Source organism: Martes martes (assembly GCF_963455335.1).
Source record: "Martes martes genome assembly, chromosome: 3".
Taxonomy (NCBI): domain Eukaryota; kingdom Metazoa; phylum Chordata; class Mammalia; order Carnivora; family Mustelidae; genus Martes; species Martes martes.
Window position 1 is genome coordinate 55,860,023 of NC_137890.1, and position 23,401 is coordinate 55,883,423.

Sequence of the window (23,401 nt, forward strand, 5' to 3'; positions counted from 1 at the left end):
TGGTTTCTTTTGCTGTGCAGAAGCTTTGTAGTTTGATGGTAGTCCTACTTTCTTATTTTGGTGAGGGCACTTTTCATTTTAACACAACCATGATACAGTTATCACATTTAAAAACATTATTATGGTTACTTAATATCACTGAATATTCAATTAAGTCTGGAATTTTTTCAGATTTACTAGTTGTTAGTGTTTTGTCCCACTTACTTTCTTTATGTTTTATTGCTGAACCATTTGAAAGTAAATTATAGATATTGTGATACTTCACTTCTGAATGATTTAGTTCTTACTCTCGTAAGAATAAAACATTCTTCACATAATCACATGCCATTTTTTACATATATAAAAATTAATATTAATTCAACGTGTTATTTATATGTAGTACATATTCAGATTTTTCCACTTGTCCTTCAGCTATCTATAAAACAGGATCAGAAAGTTAAAAAGGGGGATCCAGTCAAGGTTACTGTTTCTCCCCACTAGTTTTTTTTTGTTTGTTTGTTTTTTGTTTTTATCACCTGGCTTTTTTGAAGAGACCAAGCCAGTTTTATTGTAGAATATGCCACATTCTGGATTTGTCTGATTATTTTTCTCACATTTAGATTCAGATTAAAGTTTTTTCTTTTTTCTTTTCTTTTCTTTCTTTCTTTTTTTTTTTGGCAAGAATACTACACAGCTGATGTGTACTTACCTCATCACATCAAAGGCACGTAATGTCAGGATGTTCCACAATTGGTTAAGGTAGTAATTGCTAATTTTCTTCATTATAAAAGTATATTCCCTTCATTGTAATTAGTGAGTACTGATGAAATGATACTTTGGGAGTATGTGAGTTCCCCACCATCTTTTTACCCAGTGGTTATTACAACCATTAATGATCTGTGCCTGAACCAGTTATTATGTTGGGAGTAGCAAATTTCATACCTATCATTTTCATATCTGCCTTTTTTTCTGCATTCATTAGTCGGCATTCTGCTGTAAAGAATTAATTTCTCCTTCTTCCTCCCTTTTGCCTATCTCTGACCTTAGTAGACTAGTAGAATTTTTTTTTTTAAGATTTTATTTATTTATTTGACAGACAGATCACAAGTAGGCAGAGAGGCAGGCAGAGAGAGAAGGGAGGAAGCAGGCTCCCCGCCGAGCAGAGAGCCCGATGCGGGACTCGATCCCAGGACCCCGGGATCATGACCTGAGCCGAAGGCAGCGGCTTTAACCTACTGAGCCACCCAGGCGCCCCGACTAGTGGAATTTTTAAAAAAGTCATTATAATCTGTTGGCATTGCTCTTTTTGAAGCTCAGAATTGTCCCAGATTTGACTAGTGGAAGATGGCTTCTTTGTCCTTTAGATGGCTTCTTTGTCATTTTGACATGTCCCTGCAATCTTTGAGGACTTCTTTCTTTTTTCTTAAATAGTTTTGTTGAGTTATAGTTTACAAACCCCATAATTCACCCATTTAGAGTTTATAATTTAGTGGTTTTTAATATATTCATGGATAGGTTCAGTCATCACCACAGTCGGTTATAGACCATTTTCACCATCTCAGAAAGCAACCCTGTACCTTTAGCTGTCACTCTCTGATCCCAGTCTGAGGGGTCAGAGAACTTATAGAGTTCTGTGAACTCTATAAATGTGTCTATATATATGTCTATATAATATATATGTATGTATGTATGTATATGTCTATAAAATATATATGTGTCTATAAATTGCCCGGTTTTAAACATTTCATATGAATAGAATTATATAACATACAGTTTTTTGTGATGTCTTTCACTTAGCATGTTTTCACAGTTCATCCAAGTTATAGCATGTGTTAGACTTCTTTCCTTTTTATGCTGGATAATATGCCATGGTATGGATATATCACATCTTGTTTATTCATTCTTCTGCTGATGGATACTTGGGTTGCTTCCACCTGTTGGGTGTTATAAAATATAATGCTACAAACATTCATGTACGCACGTGTTTTCATTTCTCTTGTGTATATGCCTAGGAGTGGAATTTTTGCACTGTATAATAACTCTATGTTTAATCATTTGAGGAACGGCCAGATTGTTTCCCAAAGTGGCTGTACCCGTTTACATTCTAACCAGCAGCATATGAGGGTTCTGATTTCTCCACCTACTTGCCAACTCTTGTTAATATTTGACTTTTTGACTTCAGGCATCTGGTGGGTATGGAGTGGTGTCTTGTTGTGGTTTTAATGTGCACATTGTCCTTGCATCATTTGTTATCCCAGCATTCTGTCCAGTTGTCCCAGCATCATTTATTGAAAGGCTATTCTTTCCTGCTGGATGGTCTTGGCACCCTTGTTGAAGTCAGTTGCTAATAAATTTTTGGGTTTCCTCCCTCCCTCCCTCCCTTCCTTCCTTCCTTTCTTCTTTCCTTCCATCCTGTTGATTTATTTGAGAGAGAGAGAACACTAGTGGGGGGAGGAGCCGAGGGAGAGAGAACATCCTTAAGCAGACTCCCTGCTGAGCACAGACCCTCACTCAGGGTTTGATCCCAGGACCCTGAGATCATGACCTGAGCTGAAATCAAGAGTCATATGCTCAACTGACTGAGCCAGCCAGGCACCCCTGGGTTTGTTTCTGAACCCTCAGTTTTATTACATTGATCTTTATGTCTCTTTTTATGTCAATATCAGACTGATTTGATTGTTTTGTAATAAATTTTACAATCAGGAAGTATGAATTCTAATTTCTTCTTTTTTAAGATTGTTTTGTCTATTCTTGGTCCCTTGCAAGTCTATATGAATTTTAGAATCAGCTTGTCACTTTCTACAAAGAAGTCAGCTGGGATTTGTTAGGGATTATATTATATCTCTTGATCAGTTTGGGGATCATTGCCATCTTAACAAATGTTAACTCTTCCAGTTCAAGAACATGGGATATTTTGAAATTACTTAGATCTTTTTCAGTTTCTTTCAGTGATATATTGTAGTTTCCAGAGGATAAATTTTATACTTTCTAAAGTTCTTCCTAAGTATTTTATTCTTTTTGAAGCTAATGTAAATGGAACTATTTTCTTAATTCTGTTTTTTGATTGTTCATTGCAAGTGTATAGAAATATTTTTGATTTTTATATATTGATCTTGTATCCTGTTACCTTGTTGGGCTAGCTTATTCTAATAGATTTTAGTGGATTCCTTAGGATTTTCTATATGCGCAACTGTATATGTATGTATGTATATAAGATCATGTTGTTTGCAAATAGAGATAGTTTTACTTCTTGATTTCCAATCTTTATGCCTTTTATGTGTCTCTCTTGCCTAATTGCTTAGCTAGAACCTCCAATACAGTGTTGAACAGAAATGATGAGACCATATATCCTGTTTTATTCTGATATTAAGGGGAAAGCTTCTAGCCTTTCCTATTTACTATGGTGTTAACTGTGAGTTATTCATACAATGCCCTTTATCAGGTTGAAGAGGTTCCCATCTATTCCTGGTTTGTTGAGTGCTTTTATCATTAAACAGTGTTGGTTTTTATTAGATGCTTTGTTTGCATCTATTGGGAAGATCTAGTGAAATTTTGATTCTAGTGAATTTGAAAATATCCCCTGAAATGATTTTGCTAAGTCATTACATGTTTCTAATGTATTTTCAAAAATGTAGTCTAATTTTTGCAAGGTTTGCAAATTAGGCTTCCTGCAGGAATGCTGACTTAAATTTATTTGTCTATGAAAAATAGGTTTAAAGTCCATTTCTTCATAAGTGTATCCTATATTCATCAACATACCTTTGATACCAAGTGGGAATCGCTTTTGTTAAGTTATAAATGTGGCTCAGATATTACCCAGTTTCTGTTTAGACTGCTTCTCCTGGATGTCACACATCCTGATTTTCTTTTCTTTTTTTTTTTTTTTACTAGATTTTATTTTTTGGAACAGTTTTAGATTTACAGAAAAATTGAGAAGGTCTTACAGAGAGTTCCTTTGTACACCACATCCAGTTTTCTCTGTTATTTAACATCTTATATTATTGTGGTGCAATTGTGGTGGTGAATGAGTATTTAATGATACATTGCTGTTGACTAGAGGCCATAGTTTATTCACATTTCCTTAGTTTTTATGTAATGTCTTTTTCTGTTCCAGGATCCCATTATCCATTTGTAGTTACTACCTTGCATTTTTTTTTTCTTCCATATCTTCTTAGGCTCTTCTTGGCTCTGAGAGTTTCTCAGACTTTCCTTGCTTTTGCTGATTTTAATTTAACATTTTTGAGGAGAATTTGTTAAGTATTTTATAGGGTGCCTCCCTATTGGGATTTGTCTGATGCTTTTCACATGGTTAGACTGGTATTACATGTTTTTTGGAAGGAAACCCAAAAGTACCATATTTATCACATCATACCCAGGGTAGATACTATCAATATGACTTACACTGACATAGATCACTTAGTTGAGGTGGCATTGTTAAGTTTCTTCATTGAAAAGTTGCTCTTTTTCCCCAAGCTATGCTACTTGCTTGAGACAAAGTATTTACATACATTATTTGGAATTTTTCTGCAAGGCAGATATTTTTCCTTCTATATATGTATGTATGTATGTATTTATTCACTTATTGATATCAGTATGAACTCATGGATATTTATTTCATATTTATGGCTATTGTCCACTGTTTAGTGAGCACTTCCTTATCTCTTGGGTTTGTAAGACATTTTAGGCTCATTTTGTCTATTTCCTGTCTTAGCCCTAGAATCAGCCATTTCTCCAAGGAGTCCTGGCTTCTTTTATTGGAGAATGGTATTAGAAAACAAGGTCTAGGTGCTAGGTGTGCTCATAGCTATAGAGTGTTCTTGATTTTGGTCCTCTTAGCTGACAGCAAAGAAATATGTCTATGTATAACCTATTCCTGTTGCTACACCTCCTCACCAGCATTTTAACTTAACCTAACTTATTTTAGTGCCTGGACTGATAAACATGTAATAGGTGTGTTTGTTTTAAAGCTAACAGGCTTGAAATACACCAGGCTGTGTAATTTACTGCCCTTATCCAAGAATGTTTTTCTCAACTTTCGTCCCTTCTTCTGACTTCTATTTAAATTTATATTTTGGGTAGTTATATTAATTATTTGTATAGTACTTTTAAAAAAATAATATGTAAAATCAACCTTGCAGGAATCAGGTATATGGTAGGTAGGGCATATAGTTTGGGGGCTGTTTGTTTATTGCCCTGCTTTCATTATTCTGCAGGCTTATAGTAGGAATGTTGCTAATAATTCCAGGAAACAGATAGATAATCCATTTGCAGGAGTTACCTTGGATTTGAAGGCCACAAAGTGAGTATGATGAAGACGAGATCTATTTCTCAGTCCAGTCTAGGGAATTGTGTTCTCCTTCTTTCTTCCTTTTATTTCTTTGTTTTCTTTATGAATATTGGTTTTATATTAGGTAGAATGCCTGTTTTAATAGTTCTGATAAGATGTTAGGTGATGAAGTTTACTGAAGTCGCTCTCCTAGTATAATTTAGTGATATATTTAGTATGTTTATTTAGTCATCACATAGCCAGTGTCCTGATGCCTTCTTGTGTGGACCTTTTGGTTTAAGGATACCACTTTCAGTAAATATGCTTGCTTTGCTTTTCTTTTGATGAGGGGCACAGGGGCATCAGGTGATCCTGCTGTGACGTCTGTGTGCCGTTTAGGGGTTGGCTATACTTTCTGGTTTCTGCATGCAGAGTTAGGACTGGCCCAAGTGATACGGAGACTGTCTCCCAAACAGTTCTCTGGGCCATTCCTTTTGGCAGTAATTACATGTTTGTTAGTCCTTCATTTTTATTTCTACCTTTATAAAACTATAAATGTAAATTAGTGAGATCTTCATCACTAACTTAGTAGTTAGTGACCTGTGTATATTTGATGTTATTCTTTAGACAGTGAAGAAGGCTTTCAAAAATAGCTTACTGTAGCTATTCTCAGATAAAGAGAAAAGCAGTTGTTTAGATTGGCTGGTTACTTGATAAAAGCATTTCTGATACTCCGAATGTATCCTGTCCAATCTTAAATTTTGTTTCTAAATAGAAGTTGAAAATTAGCTTCCTAGAGGAGCCTTGTGTATTATATGAACCTACAGCAGATACCTGGTAATGGTTCTGAAATTAGTGGTTCACAAAAGACTATGGATGTGTTTATGGGAGTAGGGGCGCTCCATACTAATTTAACTTTTTCATTTCCATGGGTTGTTTTGGTCCATTTATTTATTAACTAGTTTTTTTTTTTAACTTCATGGAAAGAATATGTGTATATTACAAACGCAGCTGAAAACTACACTTTAATCTTTCTTCTGATTTCTTTATAATAGCAAATTGCACAGAGTTTAAAAGATGAACAGAAGAAGGTACCTTCAGAAGCTTCGTTTTCAGATGTTCGGTTAGAGGAAACGGAGTCTAATAATCTAAGAAAATCTGGTATGTTATGATGTTTAATTCCAACTTTATTCATTCATTTAAACTTCTATCGAGGACTTGTCGTGTTCTGAGCATGAGAAAAAACCTTGTGCATTTGAAGAGCCCAAACTTGGGTGGGGGTAGATTGATAAGCCACAGATTTAACTGTGTGGCCCTGTCCTAAAGGTATGGACAGTGCACTCTTGGACCATGGTAGAAGGGCATCAGAATTATGAAGGGAGGTGAGCTTTGAGTGCAGGAAGGTGGGTTCAGTGAGAGATGTGGTGTCTGAAGCTATACTGTTTATAAAGGTAGGAATGAGTGAGTCAGGTGAAGTAAGGTCGTTTAAGATAGAATTGCATGGAGGAGGGCAGGCAGGAATGGAAGACCATGGTTGCTTTGGGGAAGTCAAGTGGTTTGGTATGTTTGGGCATAGGTTATTTGGAGGGAGGAACAGATAAAGCCGGCCGGATAGGTGATAGTCTCAGAGACTTTGAACTTCTTACTAATACAGTGTATTGGAATAATTGTACTACCAGATTTGCATTTTGTAAATATATGGAGTGCCTGCAACTAGGGTAAGATACCGATAAAAATATTTGGGCTGGCTTGGACTAGGGTACATGTTATGCAAGGAGTGAAATTGTCCAAGAAGCATCCTGGATATTGATGAGTTATGTAGACAAAAAGCTAGATGGGAAACAGGGTATCCCCTCCCCTCTCCTTCTAGCTGTAAGGGAGACACTGAAGCTCAGGTTTTCGGGGAGCTGGGATTGGTTGGGAGTTGGGGTAGTGAGAATGGGAGGCTTTAAGTAGCCCCAGTTGTCCCTAAATCCCCATGCTTAGGGCATCTCCAGGTATTGTGTGTTACTTTATGAACAGTTGATACCTCAAACCCAGACTGCCAAGCAAACTGGGTATTCCTTGTCTGGCAAAGCCAATTTTATCACATTTGCTTCATAGGAAGATAGAGCCATAGGGGGTTAAAATTTCCTCCTTTGAAATAGAACCTGTGCCATGTCTTTGTATACCTTTTGTTTCTAGTATATAACTTGGTCCTAATAAATCTCTTCAAGAGTTAGTGGAGAGGGCCGCCTGGGTGGCTCAGTGGGTTGAGGCCACTGCCTTCGGCTCGGGTCATGATCCCGGCGTCCTGGGATCCAGCCCCGCATCGGGCTCTCTGCTCAGCGGGGAGCCTGCTTCCTCCCTTCTTTCTCCGCCTGCCTCTCTGCCTACTTGTGATCTGTCTGTCAAATAAATAAATAAAATCTTTAAAAAAAAAAAAAAGAGTTAGTGGAGAGACTAGAGTACTTTTCTGTCTTACTGACCCTGGTCTTACATTTTCCCTTTGCCCAGTAAAGTCTATTCTTTCACCCTTGCTTGGCCTTAAAATAAATAAGGTATTGTTGGCAGAACTGTAGAGCCTAGTTTTAGGAGATTGTTCTGTTTTCCATTTGAAAGATAAAGGTTTGAGCCAGGGCACTGACAGGGTATGGAGAAAAGTGAATAGATGAGGCATCTGGTGAAAAGCTTGAATCAGTAGAATTTGATGACACACTAGATGTGGGGGCTGAGACAGACTTAACAGCATCCACATGGAACAACTGAGAAGATCTATGTATATCGATCTAGAGCTATGCTGTTCAATATGGTGACCACCTGCCATTGAACTTGTGAAATGTGGCTATCTGAATATGCTGTTAGCATATAAAATACAAATCAAATTTCAAAGACTTAATATGAAATAAAGAATGAAAAAACCTTATTAGTAATTTCTGTCTTGATTACATGTTCAAATGGTGATATTTTAGATATATTGGGTTAAGTACATTAAAATTCATTCCACTTGTTTCTTCTTACTTTTTTTAATGGGGCATTTTAATGTGTTACACTTATGGCTCACATTGTATTTCTTTTGGACAGTACTGTTCTAGAGCTATAAAGTGGACTGATTTAGAGATAAAGATTGTAGAGTAATTGATGCTTTGGGCTTGTGTAGGGTCACCCCAGGACAGAGTACAGTGACAATAGCAGAAATATGGGGGAAAGAACCTCAGCAGATGCTGACATGAAAGAACAATGGAGGTGGAGGAGAGTCAACTTCATATAAAGTAGACATTTTAGTTTAAAGTGAGGCCTTATAGAAGAGCTTTTAAAATTACACAAATATCACATGCTTTTGAAAAGCAAAAAAATAAGCTTACAGAATTATAAAGTGAAAGCACTAACCTGCAATGTTCTCTTCTTTCTTTTTCCCCATAAATCTGTACCATAAACTCTAGGCCTCCTTCTAAGCAGAGGCCGTTCTGGCTTTTTTTTTTTTTTTTTTTTTAAGAATTTTGCTTTGCTTGGCTATCCTTTTATTGTTTTAAGTATTGGCTATTACTTTTTTTTTTTTTTAAAGATTTTATTTATTCATTAAAGAGAGAGAGAGAGATCACAAGTAGGCAGAGAGGCAGGCAGAGAGGTGGGGGGAAGCAGGCTCCCACTGAGCAGAGAGCCTGATGCAGGGCTAGATCCCAGGACCCTGAGATCATGACCTGAGCCGAAGGCAGAGGCTTAGCCCACTAACCCACCCAGGTGCCCCTGTGGAAAAAAGTTTCAAATATAAAGAAAAGTAGAAAGAATGATATGATGAACAGTGAACACCACTACCCACCATATGGATTCAAGACTTAACATTTTATCACATTATATATACATATATTCTTTTGCTAATCATTTTATTTTTATTTTTTTTTAATTTATTTATTAATTAAGTAATCTCTACACCCAATGTGCGGCTCGAACTCACAACCCCAAGATTAAGAGCCACATGTTCCTCTGGTTGAGCCAGCCAGGTGCCCCAATCTTCTGCTAATCATTTTAAAGTAAATTATTGACATCATTGCCAGTTTACTCTTGAGTATTTCATCATCTCTCCAAAATATAAGGACATCTCCTATATAACCCTAAAACCTATTGCACTAAAACATTTAATAGAGTTTCCTAATGTCCTTTAATACCCAGTTCATATTTCATTATCCCCTCTTGTTCCAAAGTATTATCTTAGCTCTGCTGTTGTGGCTTATTTGAACTCTCGTCCATTGAGCTGAAATGATTGTGCTTCCCTCACAGAGATGTCTTTGCTCAACCAAGCTCCTCACTTGCTCCTCCTCACCCTCACCAGAGTGTCTGCCCTGTCTTGGAGAGAGGAGGGACAATTGTCTTCACTTGGGAATTGGATAGACTAAGTAGGCCTATAAGTAATACAGCTAAGAGCATGGAAGGCAGACAGTTAAGCAAACCAGCTTTGATTAATTTTCCTGTTTAGCATAGCTTTATTTTCTTGTCATTTCCTTACCTCCATTGGCTTCCACTAGCTTCCACACGACTACTTACAGATCTACCTCCTTTTTGTATAAGGCGTATATACTATTTATTCATTCCAGAAAGATTGTTTTGTTTTAAAGATTTTATCTATTTATTTATTTATGATTTTATTTATTTGAGAGAGAGGGAGTGAACGAGCAGTGGGGAGGGGCAGAGAGAGAGAGCAGGAGAAGCAGACTCCCCTCTGAGCAGCCTGATATGGGGCTCTATCCCAAGACCTGGAGATCATGACCTGAGCTGAAGGCATATCCTTAACCAACTGAGTGACCCAGGCACCCCAGATTTTATTTATCTGAGAGAGAGAGAGAGACCATGAAGGGGGAGGCAGAGGGAGAGGCGGGAGCAGACTCCCTGCTGAGCAGGGAGCCTGATGCAGGGCTTGATCCCAGGACCCTGGGACCACTGTCTGAGCCACCTAGGTGCTCCCATTCCATAGACATTATTGATCACAGTTTTGGAATAGTTTTTGAATTAAGTATATATATATGAGGGTGGGATGTATGTATGTATTTATGTGTAGTCTCACTAATTGTGTTGAATATCAGCTGTCACAATTCCTGTGGGTTCCTGTGGCATTATTGATTAAAGGTGAAAATACTTGGGAAAAAAATGGATGCCTCTAGCTACTGATAACTAAAAGAACAAAATGGTTTATGTTTACCATGCAAATAAGACAAAGCTCCAGGTATGTGAAATGTGTCTTTTTTTCCATTTGGGTTTTTAGGTTCAACAGAATCCCTCAATCCTAGACCACAGACCACAATTTCTCCAGCAGATCTTCATGGAATGTGGTATCCTACAGTTCGAAGAACTCTTGTGTGTCTCTCCAAATTGTACAGATGTATAGATGTACGTGTATCAATTCTTATATCTTTACTGTAAATTGCTTGCTCTTTCATGTGACATTTTTAAATTTTAAGTTTATTTTAAGATCTTGGTGTAGTATTTTGTTTGGTATTTAATTAGAATCCTATGATTTTTAGATACAGAGGTAAGTTTAAGATCAGTCTAATTTAGGGATTTTTTTTTTTAAGATTTTATTTATTTATTTACTAGAGAGAGTGAAAGCATGAGCAGAGGGGAGGGACAGAGGGAGAAGGAGATGCTGATTCTCTGCTGAGCCGGGAGCCCAATATGGGACTCTTGATCTCAGGACCCTGGGATCATGACCCAAGCCAAAGGCAGCTGCTTAATTGACTGAGCCACTCAAATGCCCTTAATGTAGGGATTCTTAACCTGTGCGTTCTGTAGACCCTTAGAATTCACTAGTGGCCTTTGGGGAGTCTATGAATACCTTGAAATTTTGAGTAAAATTGTGTTTGTATGTTTATATTTGTGTCTTTCTAAGAAGGATTATAGCTTTTATTGCATTTACTATGACCACATAAAAGTTTAAGAACTACTGGTTAATTCATCTGTTTTAGTTTATAGGTAAGGAAAAAGACATGCAGAAAGGTTAAGTGATAATGTCCAGTGTCACATGGCTATAGTACACATTTAGTATAAATTTATTATTAAATGCATTTACTTTAGTTTTTTTAACTTTAGTTTGTTTTTTTTTTTTTAAAGGTTATTTATTTTAGAGAGAGGGTGCATGTATGGGATTGACGGGAGGGCCAGAGGGAGTGGGAGAGGAAGAGAATCTTAAGCAGACTCCCTGCTAAGCCCGACATGGGGCTTGATCTCACAACCCTGAGATCATGACTTAAGGCAAACCTGAGGACATTTAATTGACTGAGCCACCTGGGCACCCCATTAATTTAGTTTTGTACTCCATTTTAATCAACATTTTTTAAAAAGATTTATTTATTTGAGAGTAGAATTGCGGGGCGGGGAGGCAGGGAGAAGGGCAGAGGGAGAGAGAGAATCTCAAGCAGACTCCACACTGAGCACAGAGCTCATCATGGGGCTCTTTCCATCTCACAACCCTGAAATCATGACCTGAGCTGAAATCAAGAGTCAAATACTTAACTGACTGAGCCATCCAGGTGCCCCTAAGTCACTCAGAAACCATGGACTAATTTTAGTTATTGCTGAAATTGTAGTACCTTTTTTTTGGAAGCACGACCTTAATCATAATGCATTGATTTTAGGTCAGAGTTATTGTAAGCATTCAAGAATGTTTAATGATATGATTATCAATCTTGAAAGATTATAGTTGTCTATACTTACTATTAGGAGTTTGCTGCTGATATAGTTTATAAGATTAAATTTAAAAAAAATTTTATTTAAGTAATCTCTACACCCGACATGGGGCTTGAACTTACAACTCCAAGATCAAGAGTGCTCCTCCAACAGAGCCAGCCAGGCGCCCCTGAAATTCAGTGAATGTAATTTAAAATTTGATACAACTTAGATAGCATATAAAATGTGACAAAATAACAACAGCAATGTAATTATCCTGAAGCTGTTGTTTAAGAACAGAGAGCAAAGTGGGTATGTGTATGTTCCCCAGCCCCCTCACCGCCCCCCCCCGCAAGAGATGTTCTGTATCTCAGAGGCTTAGGGGCTGAACAAGGTGGCACAGTTTCATTGGTTCAGTAGAGTGCACAGTACTTTGTGTATCTATTTTAAGCTACATAGTTATTGGAGTTTGTACTTGGAGAGATTTTGAAATTTAACCAGAAAATACCTTTTGGCCTATTCTGGGACTTTCAGGATGCAGCCAGATCACCTGTACAGTTAGATGTCTCAGCCTTTTTGCCCAGCTAATGAGCTGTCTTCTAGAGGGAAGTTTGGACTTTGGAATCTCCTCTTTCCCAGTTTCCCTAGCAGGTGTACTGAATGACAGTATGAGGCTAGGATTAGGAAGCTCCCTAGAGTAGAGCCAGGATCACAGGGGGACACATGGGGGCATATTCCACACAGAACCCATTGTCATCACAGACCCTAGTGAAGCCTTTTCGGTGCTTAAGAGGGATTTGAGCCAAACAGTAGGGTAGACCTGAGGACGCAACTCTACCTGTTTTTATTTTATCTTCTGGGACTGCCTGTTTTTTTTTTTTCTTAACCTAGCTATGTCTGAATCTTATTCCTCTCTCTTTAACCATCTAAGGCGAGGAAAGCCAAGTCTATTGAAAAACGCATTAAGACTGAGCGGGGGAAGAGTGGGTCTTAGTTGAGGCTGCTGATCTTTGGTCTTCCTCAGGCAGGAGCGGTGACCTAGCAAGAGGCATCCCTAATCTTTTCTTACTACAGAAGCTGCATAGGAGACAACTGAGAGGGAAGCAGTACAAAAGGAGAACAGCATCAAGTAGAGATCAGGACCCAGGATTGTGGCCGCATAACAAATTTTTTTTTTTAAGATTTTTTACTTATTTATTCAACAGACAGAGATCATAAGCAGGCAGAGAGGCAGGCAGAGAGAGAGAGGGGAAGGGAAGCAGGCTCCCCGCTGAGCAGAGAGCCCGATGCGGGGCTTGATCCCAGGACCCTGAGATCATGACCTGAGCCAAAGGCAGAGGCTTTAACCCACTGAGCCACCCAGGCGCCCCCATAATAAATGTTTTGCTCACATTCCTCCATGTTAATTCCATCTCAGGTGGAATGGAGGCAGGGAGGGAAGCAAGGGACCGGCAGGTGACCCTGCCCAGACCGACACGCCACACTTCTGACAAGATATAGAAATGACAGAATTAAGAATCATACTTCACATGCTGTTTATAACCCAATTATTTTGTTTTTACCTAATTATATTTTACAAAAATTTTAACACTTCCTTCGGCATTCCTATATTTCATGCACAGTATCCTGTAATTTGGATTTACTAGTATTTTATTGCTTGACTCCCCCATCACTGAACATTTATTTGCTTTTTTTTTTTTTTGCTGTTTTAAATAATGTAGTAAGAGCCATGTGCATGAATTTTATAATGCAATACTGATTATTTGGGATACATTTTTAGAAGTGGGTTTACTGAGGCTTTGTCTTAAAGTTGGTGGGGTCAGACCCACATCTGCCTTGTCCACCCACCACTGGGCATCCAGCATTTAGCACAGAGCCTAGCCTGAAATAGATGGTAACGAAATATTGTTGAAAGGTCACGGGAGAGTTTTGAGAGATGCAAATTACTGTTGATGCAAATTACAGAACTATCTGTTGGTCTAGACGGGTTGCATGGGAATAGGAAACTCTAGGAGGAATATTTGCCAGTAATATAAGTCCATCCAGTGGATGAGGGCAAGCAAGCATTCATTGTTGAATTGCTTATACTCCATTTATATAATTTCTCTGTTCCTGTGTTGTGAAGCACTTCAGGTAATGTTTTTGTTTTATTTCACCAGAGGGCAGTGTTCCAAGGATTATCACAGGAAGCCTTGTCTGCCTGCATTCAGTCGTTACTTGGAGCATCAGAGTCTATCAGCAAAAACAAGGTTTGATGAAGTGTTAGGTGAAATCTTGTTACCTATAATAATATTGTGGAATATAGCATTTATTTGTAGACACAGAAATTTAAAGCCATTTTGGTGGTAGGATTTGTTCAATATGATTTAATTGAGGCCCTTTAAGAGAATCTAAAACAGTTGACCCTTGAACAAGACAGGGGCTCAGATCCTTTCCCCCACAGTTTGAAATCCTTATAGAACTTTTGATTCCTTGAATACTGAACTACTAATAGCCTGCTGTTGACTGAAAGCCTTACTGATAACATAAATAGTCAGTTAACACCTATTTTGTCTGTTATGTGTATTATGTACTATACTCTTACAATAAATAAGCTAGAGAAAAGAAAATGTTATTAAGAAAATCACAGGGAAGAGAAAATACATTTATAGTACGATGCTATAAAAAATTACCATATAAGTGGACCAGTGTAGTTCAAACCATGTTGTTGAAGGCTCAATTGTATTTTATTACAGTGCTAAATAAAGACCACACTGTATGAAGGAGTGCCAGCTTTGCTGAAAAGTACTGAAAATGCCACTTTGGTTCTAAATCCTATAGAGTAAAGGTCTCTTACTATAGCCTTAGCAGCTGGGAAGGTAGTAGACTCCTGTTTCCCTGAAAGACCAAAACAGTGTTTATAAGGGAACATAGCAATTTATAATCATCCCTTCAGTGATGGTTTTAAATAGTTGCATGGCCTCACTTGGAGGAAATCAGCCAAGTCAATTTAGAAGACAGGCAACTGTGGCCCATGGGTTGCATGACTAGAAGTAGTTGCCATGACTTCATGACTTACAGTTTTTAATCAAGAAGCGATCTGGGGCTGAAGGCTGCTCCCGGGAGGCCCTGAGAATTTTTTAATAGCATCGTCAAAAATGTTGCTTCATTTAACTGTCCATTAAAATGCCTGTCGCCTAAAGGGACTAAGTTGTGGGGGCTGTTTCCAGGAAAACTTATTTTTGCTTGTTTGGAGTATTCAAACTTGTGAACCTTTCTGGACTTCCAGATTTATAAACTTGATTTCTTACTTCAAGGCTTTAGATAAATTAGGGTAAGACAAAAGAAAGCAAAAAAAAAAAAGTGACGAAAAAAACTTCCCTCAAACGAATTTGGGTTTCATCTCTAGGAGAGCTGTACCCCTGATTGTGACTGCTGCATTCTCCCAGTCATGGAACAGAAGGTTGCAATGACATTTTTAGATGTTGGAAAGAAGATGGAAAGTTAGCTGTAGACAGACAGATTTAATTTTTAAAAAGTATTTCTAAGCCTGAGCTCTCACATTTCTTATAATACATGAAATCAGGAAACATGTCTAATGTTAGGCAAATGGTTAAGTAAATTCATACTTCATAGAGTAGACTATTACACAGGCATTAATTTTTTTAATGAAGCAGTGACATTTAACTTAAATATGTTAAGGCAAAAAAAAAAAGATACAAACCAGATATACATTATGACTTTATGTAATGAAAACACTCAATAAAACATTAACATTGAAAGCTTTTGGGTGAATATGGATGATTTTCCCTTCTTTTCTCTACACTCTTCTTTATTTTCCAGTTTTCTAGAATGAGCATGTAGTTCTTAGATGATAAGATGGAAAAGAAATGACCTAATTTAAAAATAAGTTTATATGCTTATGTCTTCATACACCACCTCCTTTTTTTAAAGGGAGGAGTGAAGGGCTTTTTGATTATTTCATCCTTACCCTATGAGGCTATCCTGTTTTATGTAACTCTGCTTCCTGCATATTAGAAGGGGTTTAAGTTTGTGTGGGGAAGCCCTCGATTTGGCAAGCATCAGCTCATTTATTTTTGTTGCTGAGTTTGTGTACTTTTGCCTTTCAAGAAAAAAGTGATTAATGAAAATGACCACTTAATGTCTTAGCTTCTTAAGGCAGGAAGTTGTTGCCATACTTAATTGAACACCAAATATGTTTGCTGGATTATAGCAGCTCTAGTACAGTGAATCTATATTATACTGTTTTTTCCCCTTGGAGTTGTTAGTTTTTTAAAAAATAGAGCAAGTATTCAAAATGTGTAGTGCTTCCTACTTATTTAATGCTCTGTGTTTCAGAGTGCAAAGTGAGTTTCCATCAAATAAATCATACTTGCATATTGATTATGTGTTTATTTAGAAGGAGGGAGGAGAGAGAGAGACACTAGAGAGGAGTTAGTTTGTTTAATAACATTACCCTTTAAAATTGTTGCTGTTTACTGAAGGACAATTTTATTCTTTTCCCAATACAGTATGATGTTACTAGAAATATTTTCAAAGTAAGATTCTGTCTTGATTAAGCAGCAAGAATGAGCAGATGCAGCCTTGCTCTTGTTAATATACAGACTTTTTTTGGAAGTGAAAGTTACAGTTATTCACTGTTTTAGGATTGGGTCAGAGCTTTGAGAACTAAACTTAAATCATAAGACTCTTCTAGATGGGTCCTGCCAGGGCAGTTGCAAGTGTCGTGACTCAGGGTATAGACAGTCAGTGCTCTGTTGGTGGCAGGATGATCCAAAATGGTAACCCCAAATCATTTTTGGATTTGGAAGCTCTTTTTGTATAAATATGAATATTTCTGATATTCTGGATATTGAAACCACTTTGGCCAAATAGAGCCATGGTACTTGAAGAGAAACTGGAAAACCAGGAGAGGTCAGAGTTGTGCTTATGCTTTGACCTTTTCTTTATTTCCTGCTCTGTGCCAAGATTAGGTCACTTTATCTCTTCTGTTTCTAAATCAAGTTAAAATAGATTTGATTTCTTTTTCTAAATGTGTTACTTTATAACCTTTAATCTGATTTACTTTCTTGGACTGACGAAGTATGAGTGGGTGACAATGTTAGTAAGAGTTTGCAGCAAGATTTTTCCAGATAATTCTAACATGGGTAACGTGGGGAGAGTTCATTGCACCACAAAAGGAGTATGGTACATACAGTTAGGTTAAGGGCCATACACCTCGGTAGATTAATGTTGATTAATAACACTGTATGTTTTACATGTTTTTATTTAATCTTTGATAATACCCATTTTTCTGTCTTATAATTTAGACTCAGATTGATGGACAACTTTTCTTAATTAAGCATCTTTTGATTCTTCGTGAACAAATTGCTCCATTTCATACTGAATTCACCATTAAGGAAATTTCCCTGGACCTCAAGAAAACTAGAGGTACTTCATTGTCCTGGCTGACACAGTTGGGTGTGTTTGACCTGTCCAAATGTGTCAGCAAAGGTTATAGGTTTATTTTATGTTCATCTGCAATTTTTTTTGCATGCTGTGCTTGCTAAGCATGTTACTTGTTCATACTGAGCTGAGCTTTCAACGTCCTAATTACATCTAACTTGCTGTATTTTCTTTATGAAGGGAACTGTTTCTGAGCATTTCAATTTGTAATATAGCATTACTTCTCTTAGACTGTGCCACATATTACCATAACCAGTTAAAAAATGAAAAATCACTGTAACAGCTACTTACAGTGTCAGCCAATTGGGGTGATTTTAAACATTGAGTAGAGTTTGTCAGTTCATGAAAATTCAGGAAGCCAGCTGGGTAAAATGGTAAAATCGGAGTACTTAGATATCTAAGAGTGAAAGATTTGGGTTCTGTTCCTGGCCTATCATTTCCTGGCTCTTGTGTGATCTTGGGTGGGTGTTTTAGTTTTCCTATCCCAGGTGAAATGAGCAGAATCAACATGTGACGATAACTTCTCAATAACCAGGTTATTGAGATCATTAAGCATGAAAATGTATGTTGAAGAGCTTTGTGAGCATTAGGTGCTCAAGTAAGCCTAATGGATATTATTAAATCAGCTGGTTGTTAAGTAATCATGTGGCTAGGATCTTTGAGTTCTTAATAGACACTGAATCATATCCGTCCTAATGATTTGCCTCTGACTGAATTAATAGATGATTTCTAAAATATCTTTCTAAGATGTTGATTGTAAGCAGTTAAGGATACACCATGAATATCCCTAGTTTCCCTTACTTACTTACAAATTTATCTAAACTTTATCTTTTCTTAACCATTTCTGAGGGAATTAAGCTCTAACGCCTTAAGCCATTGTTTATATAATGGAACTTCTCTCTTAGGTATTGGGGGAATTGAGAAAATAGTCACTCAAATTATTTCCTGTACTCTGGTTCAGAGGAACTCCAAATACGGTATTTCCAAGGGTAGCTGGTTATTAGTTCCCTAGTGACTGTGTTTATAAAATAGTGGGCTTGACTTAACTCACCTGAGAACCATCATGAATCATATTAGAACAGTTTACTCTTTCTTTTCCTAATGCTCTCTCCTTTCTGCCATGGAGAATACCTTTTGGTTCTGTTGGAATTTGAATAGTAAACCTGCATGTTACTCATATTTTGTGATTTAAAAAAAAAAAGATTTTGTTTTATTTTAGAGGGTGGGGGGGGGAGCAGAGTGGGAGTGAGAGGGATAAGGAGACTCCTTGCTGAGTGTGGAGCCTGAGAATGAGGGGCTAGGTTTGATCTCAGGACCCAGAGATCATGACCTGAGCTGAAACCAAGAGTCAGATGCTCAGCTGAGTGTGCCTCCCAGGCGCCCTGTGATTTTTTTTTAAACAGCAGCCACATATCCTGGTTTTTGCATTTATAAAAATGCATATTTTTTTAAAGATTTTATTTATTTATTTGACAGACAGAGATCACAAGTAGGCAGAGAGGCAGGCAGAGAGAGAGGAGGAAGCAGACTCCCTGCTGAGCAGAGAGCCCGATGCGGGGCTCGATCCCAGGACCCTGGGATCATGACCTGAGCTGAAAGCAGAGGCTTTAACCCACTGAACCACCCAGGTGCCCCCGCATATTTTTTTTTAGAGCTTATTCTTATCAGAGGCTTCCATTCCCCAACCAGTCTAGTTGATTTCCTTCTGTCCTTTTGGTGTGAGGTGTGGGAGTAGTGCCCTAACCTTGAAGAGTGCCAGGGGGCTGATAGTCCTTAACTTTATTTACGTGATGGGACAAAGTAAGGCTGATCTACTTTCTTCCATTTTTTTCTAATTCACAATTTGTTGCTGCTTACTTAATTCTCATATAGATCCATCAAAGTGTGAGAAAATGAAATGCCCTAAAATTTTGGCAAATACTGGTTTAAAGTCTGTTTTCCCTAAAACATCATAAAGCCTATATAATCCTACCGTATGCTGTCGCAGACAGTCTTTTAGGTTATCTTGTAGAAAAGACAGCAGAAACAAAGCTTTACTCTCAGTACTGAGTCTGATAGGTCTTTTACAGTAAGATCAGGGTCAAGGTAGTTAAGTACTGTTGTGGTGTGTACTTGTAAAAAGCAGGGTTGGAAGCATTTCATACTTGGCTTCTGCGGTGTGGCAAAGCAAAGAAATGTTCTTTTGTGACTATCACTTAAGAATACTTGCTCTCTTTACTTTTAAACCTCTAACCTCTCATAACTAACATTATATCTTAATTGCATTTGAACATCAATGAGACCTCAGTTAGTACTTTGTGTGGATTCTAGTTAGTCTGGAGGTTAAGGGGTAAATACGTCCTTTTGGTGTTTTCTTTCTGGCTGACACAGTAGTTTATTCATTCTGCTTCCAATGAATAAGTTTCTGTGCCAGCCAGGGACTCAACAAACGAAGCTGGGTAAGTATATGGATGTTTTCCGGAAAATCTATTTAGCAGCATAAAAATAAGGCAGTGAAATTTTCAGGTATCAGTTACCATTTATCTTTTTTTTTTCTGTAAGTGGATAATTGAGATTAATAGTCATTTCTCAAGTATGACTTCTAGAAAATAATTATGTGTGGGTACTACAGCGATGGTTGGCACTAATCCCACCCTCTTCCATTCATGGAGGTGAGTTGGTAGAAATGAAACTGCTTTTGCTTTTGTGGTAACAGATAACTAGTGTACGTTAACACACTGAAACGGTAACTCGTCTTTTCTTTTAAAACTGTACCTGTTCACTGGATGAGTAATTTTGTTTCACAGATGCAGCATTTAAAATCCTGAACCCTATGACTGTTCCAAGATTTTTTAGGCTGAATAGCAACAATGCCTTGATAGAGTTCTTGTTGGAGGTGAGAAGGAGTCTGTTTCATTGGTGGTGGGAGATAAACGGCATTCTTTACATGTCTGGTAATTTCTAGGCACATAAAAACAGGAGGAAATTGTCATCTTCTTTTTAAGGGTACTCCTGAGATAAGAGAACATTATCTTGACTCTAAAAAAGATGTAGACCGTCATCTGAAATCGGCCTGTGAGCAGTTTATTCAGCAGCAGACCAAGCTGTTTGTAGAGCAGCTGGAGGAGTTCCTGACAAAGGTATAGACCTTGGTGCATATTTGGTAAAGTAATTTTGAATTTTTCCTTAGATTTCCTTTTGAACGAACCTCTTGTGAAAACTCTGGCAGGAGACAGTAAATAGTAAGCCTAAATCTTAATGATTCCATCTAGGAAATCACTGTGTTTCCTATAATGGAAGCTTTTTGATTTGGACTTTTAGATATGCGTGCACAGTTTTCAGTTTTTAAGAGAAAAAGTACAGATATTGTCTCCTTGCTAAAATCCATCCAACTGGCTAATGCCAGCTATGCAAAAATGAGATCATGGCTATTTTGACTTTTCCGTTTCAACCTAATCTTTTTTTTTTTTTTTTTTTTTAATGCTTAAGTACCATTACTAAGGATTTTACTTCATAAAAATGTTTAAAAAGTCTTGAAATTAAAAAAAAAATCCTTGAAATTAGCTTTCATTTATTTAGCCTCTACTGTCTGTCCAGAATTAGAGTACATTATAAAAAGAGTAAAAATATGACAGCCCTTTCTCTCAAATTTACTTACCTAAGTCCTAACTGAGGAGACAAGCTATATCTCTGAAATGACCAGGAGACAGCTAAGCAGATTATCTGTTAGTAATTTTTTGCTGGGGCCATCGATGCTGGTATGCCTGAAGCCTGTGATATTTGTTCAAAAGATAAAAGGTACTTGTTTCTGAAAATAGTAATAAATGCCCCAAAAAGCGGATATAGAAATGTTAAAGCAGTCAAACTACTCTTTTGTTTATCATTGGCATATAGTACTTGTTTACTGGGTTGTATTTGGAGTGTGTGTGTTTTTTTCCTCTGCCACATCAATTTAAAAGGGGGAAGTGGTAGAAAGGTTTCTACTGGGTTTTGATTTTAAAAAATGGTGCAACTATTGATACTTTGTAATTTACAGATAAGACCATTACAGTTTTTACTGAAATTTTCCTTATGGGAAGCCAGTCTGTAGATTGTAGTATGTATTTTTGGGAGAGCATCCACATTAGTACTGGTAGGAAATATTGTAGATGAGTATTCTGCAATAGCAGAGCTGCAGAATGAATCTTCTGACATAAGCAAGTTGATTATAATGAAATCTAGGATTAAAGGCTTTTTCTGGAAAAGCACAGTCTTTGTAAAAGTCAAGAGAATGAAAATTCACTGATGTAGCTATCTAAATTGATGATAGTGTTAGTTTGGTAAATCTGGTATAACTCTGTAATTGTGCATTTTGGAAGGCTCTGGACACTATGAGCATTAGAGATACATGTAGGAAACATGTATTCCAAGTCTGAATTATATAGTGGTTTTCCATGGAATGCTACACATCTGCACCGGAGACTCCTGTATACCCAGTCATGCATCTCTCTTTCTACACTCCTCCTTGAGGGATCGGAGAGGGAAAGGCCCTGCCTCTTGACGTCATTGAGAAGTCAGTCCTGTCCTCCCTGCTTAGTCTGTGTAGTCTTTGCTCAGGTCATTCACTGGTGCCTCGTTTTCTTTTTCCAACCTTGGTCCCTAAGTGCTCTCCAGAGTCTGTTCAAAATATTTAGTAGATAGTACAGCTTAGAGGACTGAGCATCCCTTTTACATTATCTTACTCCAAATTCAGTCCCTTCCCCCATCCCGTTGGAGTGGAGTGAGTCAGAGACAAAGACGCATGCATGCACAGGGCATACAGCATAAGCACTAGAGTTCACACAGATACATGTGATCGTTTAAGACATTGCTTGTTAGACTTTGTGGACCAGACATTTTTCACTTTTTATCTGGTGGATGTTACTAGTATTCTGAATAGCAGACACAGAATAAATGATTTTAAAACTTTAAAATTATTTTCTTTAAAGGTAAATCTGCAAGTGCAGAATCTTGTGCCTCTTTTATTATCATTGGCGTCTTATAAGGCAGCCCGTGATTGTACCTTGATAAATGATTGCAAGAGAAGCAGCATCCATAGGTGCAGAAAGGGAACAGTATTTCATCTTCAATTTGGACGTATGCTTGTAGGTCTCAGTATTTTACCATTTGGATGTAAGCCTCATCAACAAATGTTCTCAGCTGAGAACAGTTTGGGCTGATTTTTAGAATACATGTGGGTTTGCATAATAAAACAAACTGTGTGAGTTTAGAGAACATTCTTAGGCTCTTTGAAGACTTGTTTTTGAACATAAAGATTCGGGGTGTGATTCTAGTCCTTTTTTTACTTGCTGTGAATTGGTCTTTTTGGTTATGTAGCTCCTTCCTTGACTCTCCTTGTTGAGATGCTTTGTTTTCATTAATTCTCATTACATCTCTGGCACCTAGAGTAAGTAAAACATCTTCATTTCACAGAATGAGAAACTGAAGTTATCCAGAGTGACCCAATATACATAAGACAATCATTTCTACAAACTTAATCTGACTAGTATAAACATCTTCCCTAATATTTTGGTACAACTAATGAAGTTTCTTAAGAAAAAGAAATAAATTCTAAAAGAACATATCCTATTTCCTGCTCCTTGAAAAATAATCTTTTCTCTAAGTATTTGGTGGCCCTAGGGAGTATAATACTGTTCTAAGTGTTGGGGGTAGAAATTCATATGAAAATAATTTGGGTCAAATATCTTCTGTTAAACACAAAAACTGTTGATACTTTCTTTTTCTTTCCTTTCTTTTTTTCCCCAAAGTTTTTATTTATTTATTTGACAGAGAGAGCGGCACAAACTGGGGGTGGGGGGAGAGGGGGGAGAGGGAGAAGCAGACTCCCCGCCGAGCAAGAAGGCCGAGTTAGGACTTGATCCCAGGACCCTGGGATCATGACCTGAGCCAAAGGCAGACACTTAATTCACTGAGTCACCCAGACACACCAAAAAACTGTTGATACTTTTTGTTGTCTTAGAATTTCATTATACTGAATATTGCATGAAACGAACCCTCAAGTAGGGGTTGGACTGGTCATGGGTGTGGTAGAAAGAGCATAGAGTTTTGACTCTAGAA

At 37.5% G+C, this 23,401-nt stretch overlaps 1 protein-coding gene across 1 annotated transcript in view; it reads left to right on the top strand.

The window, feature by feature from the left end:
* The window catches only part of COG3 (component of oligomeric golgi complex 3), a 73,467-nt gene that overhangs the window by 36,564 nt on the left and 13,502 nt on the right, over positions 1–23,401 (top strand). Inside the window, exons 14-19 of the mRNA XM_080798181.1 lie at positions 6,301–6,406; positions 10,482–10,606; positions 14,041–14,130; positions 17,191–17,311; positions 20,113–20,201; positions 20,311–20,445. Of these exons, the coding sequence (XP_080654307.1) occupies positions 6,301–6,406; positions 10,482–10,606; positions 14,041–14,130; positions 17,191–17,311; positions 20,113–20,201; positions 20,311–20,445 (666 nt within the window). The remainder of the gene's footprint in view (positions 1–6,300; positions 6,407–10,481; positions 10,607–14,040; positions 14,131–17,190; positions 17,312–20,112; positions 20,202–20,310; positions 20,446–23,401) is intronic.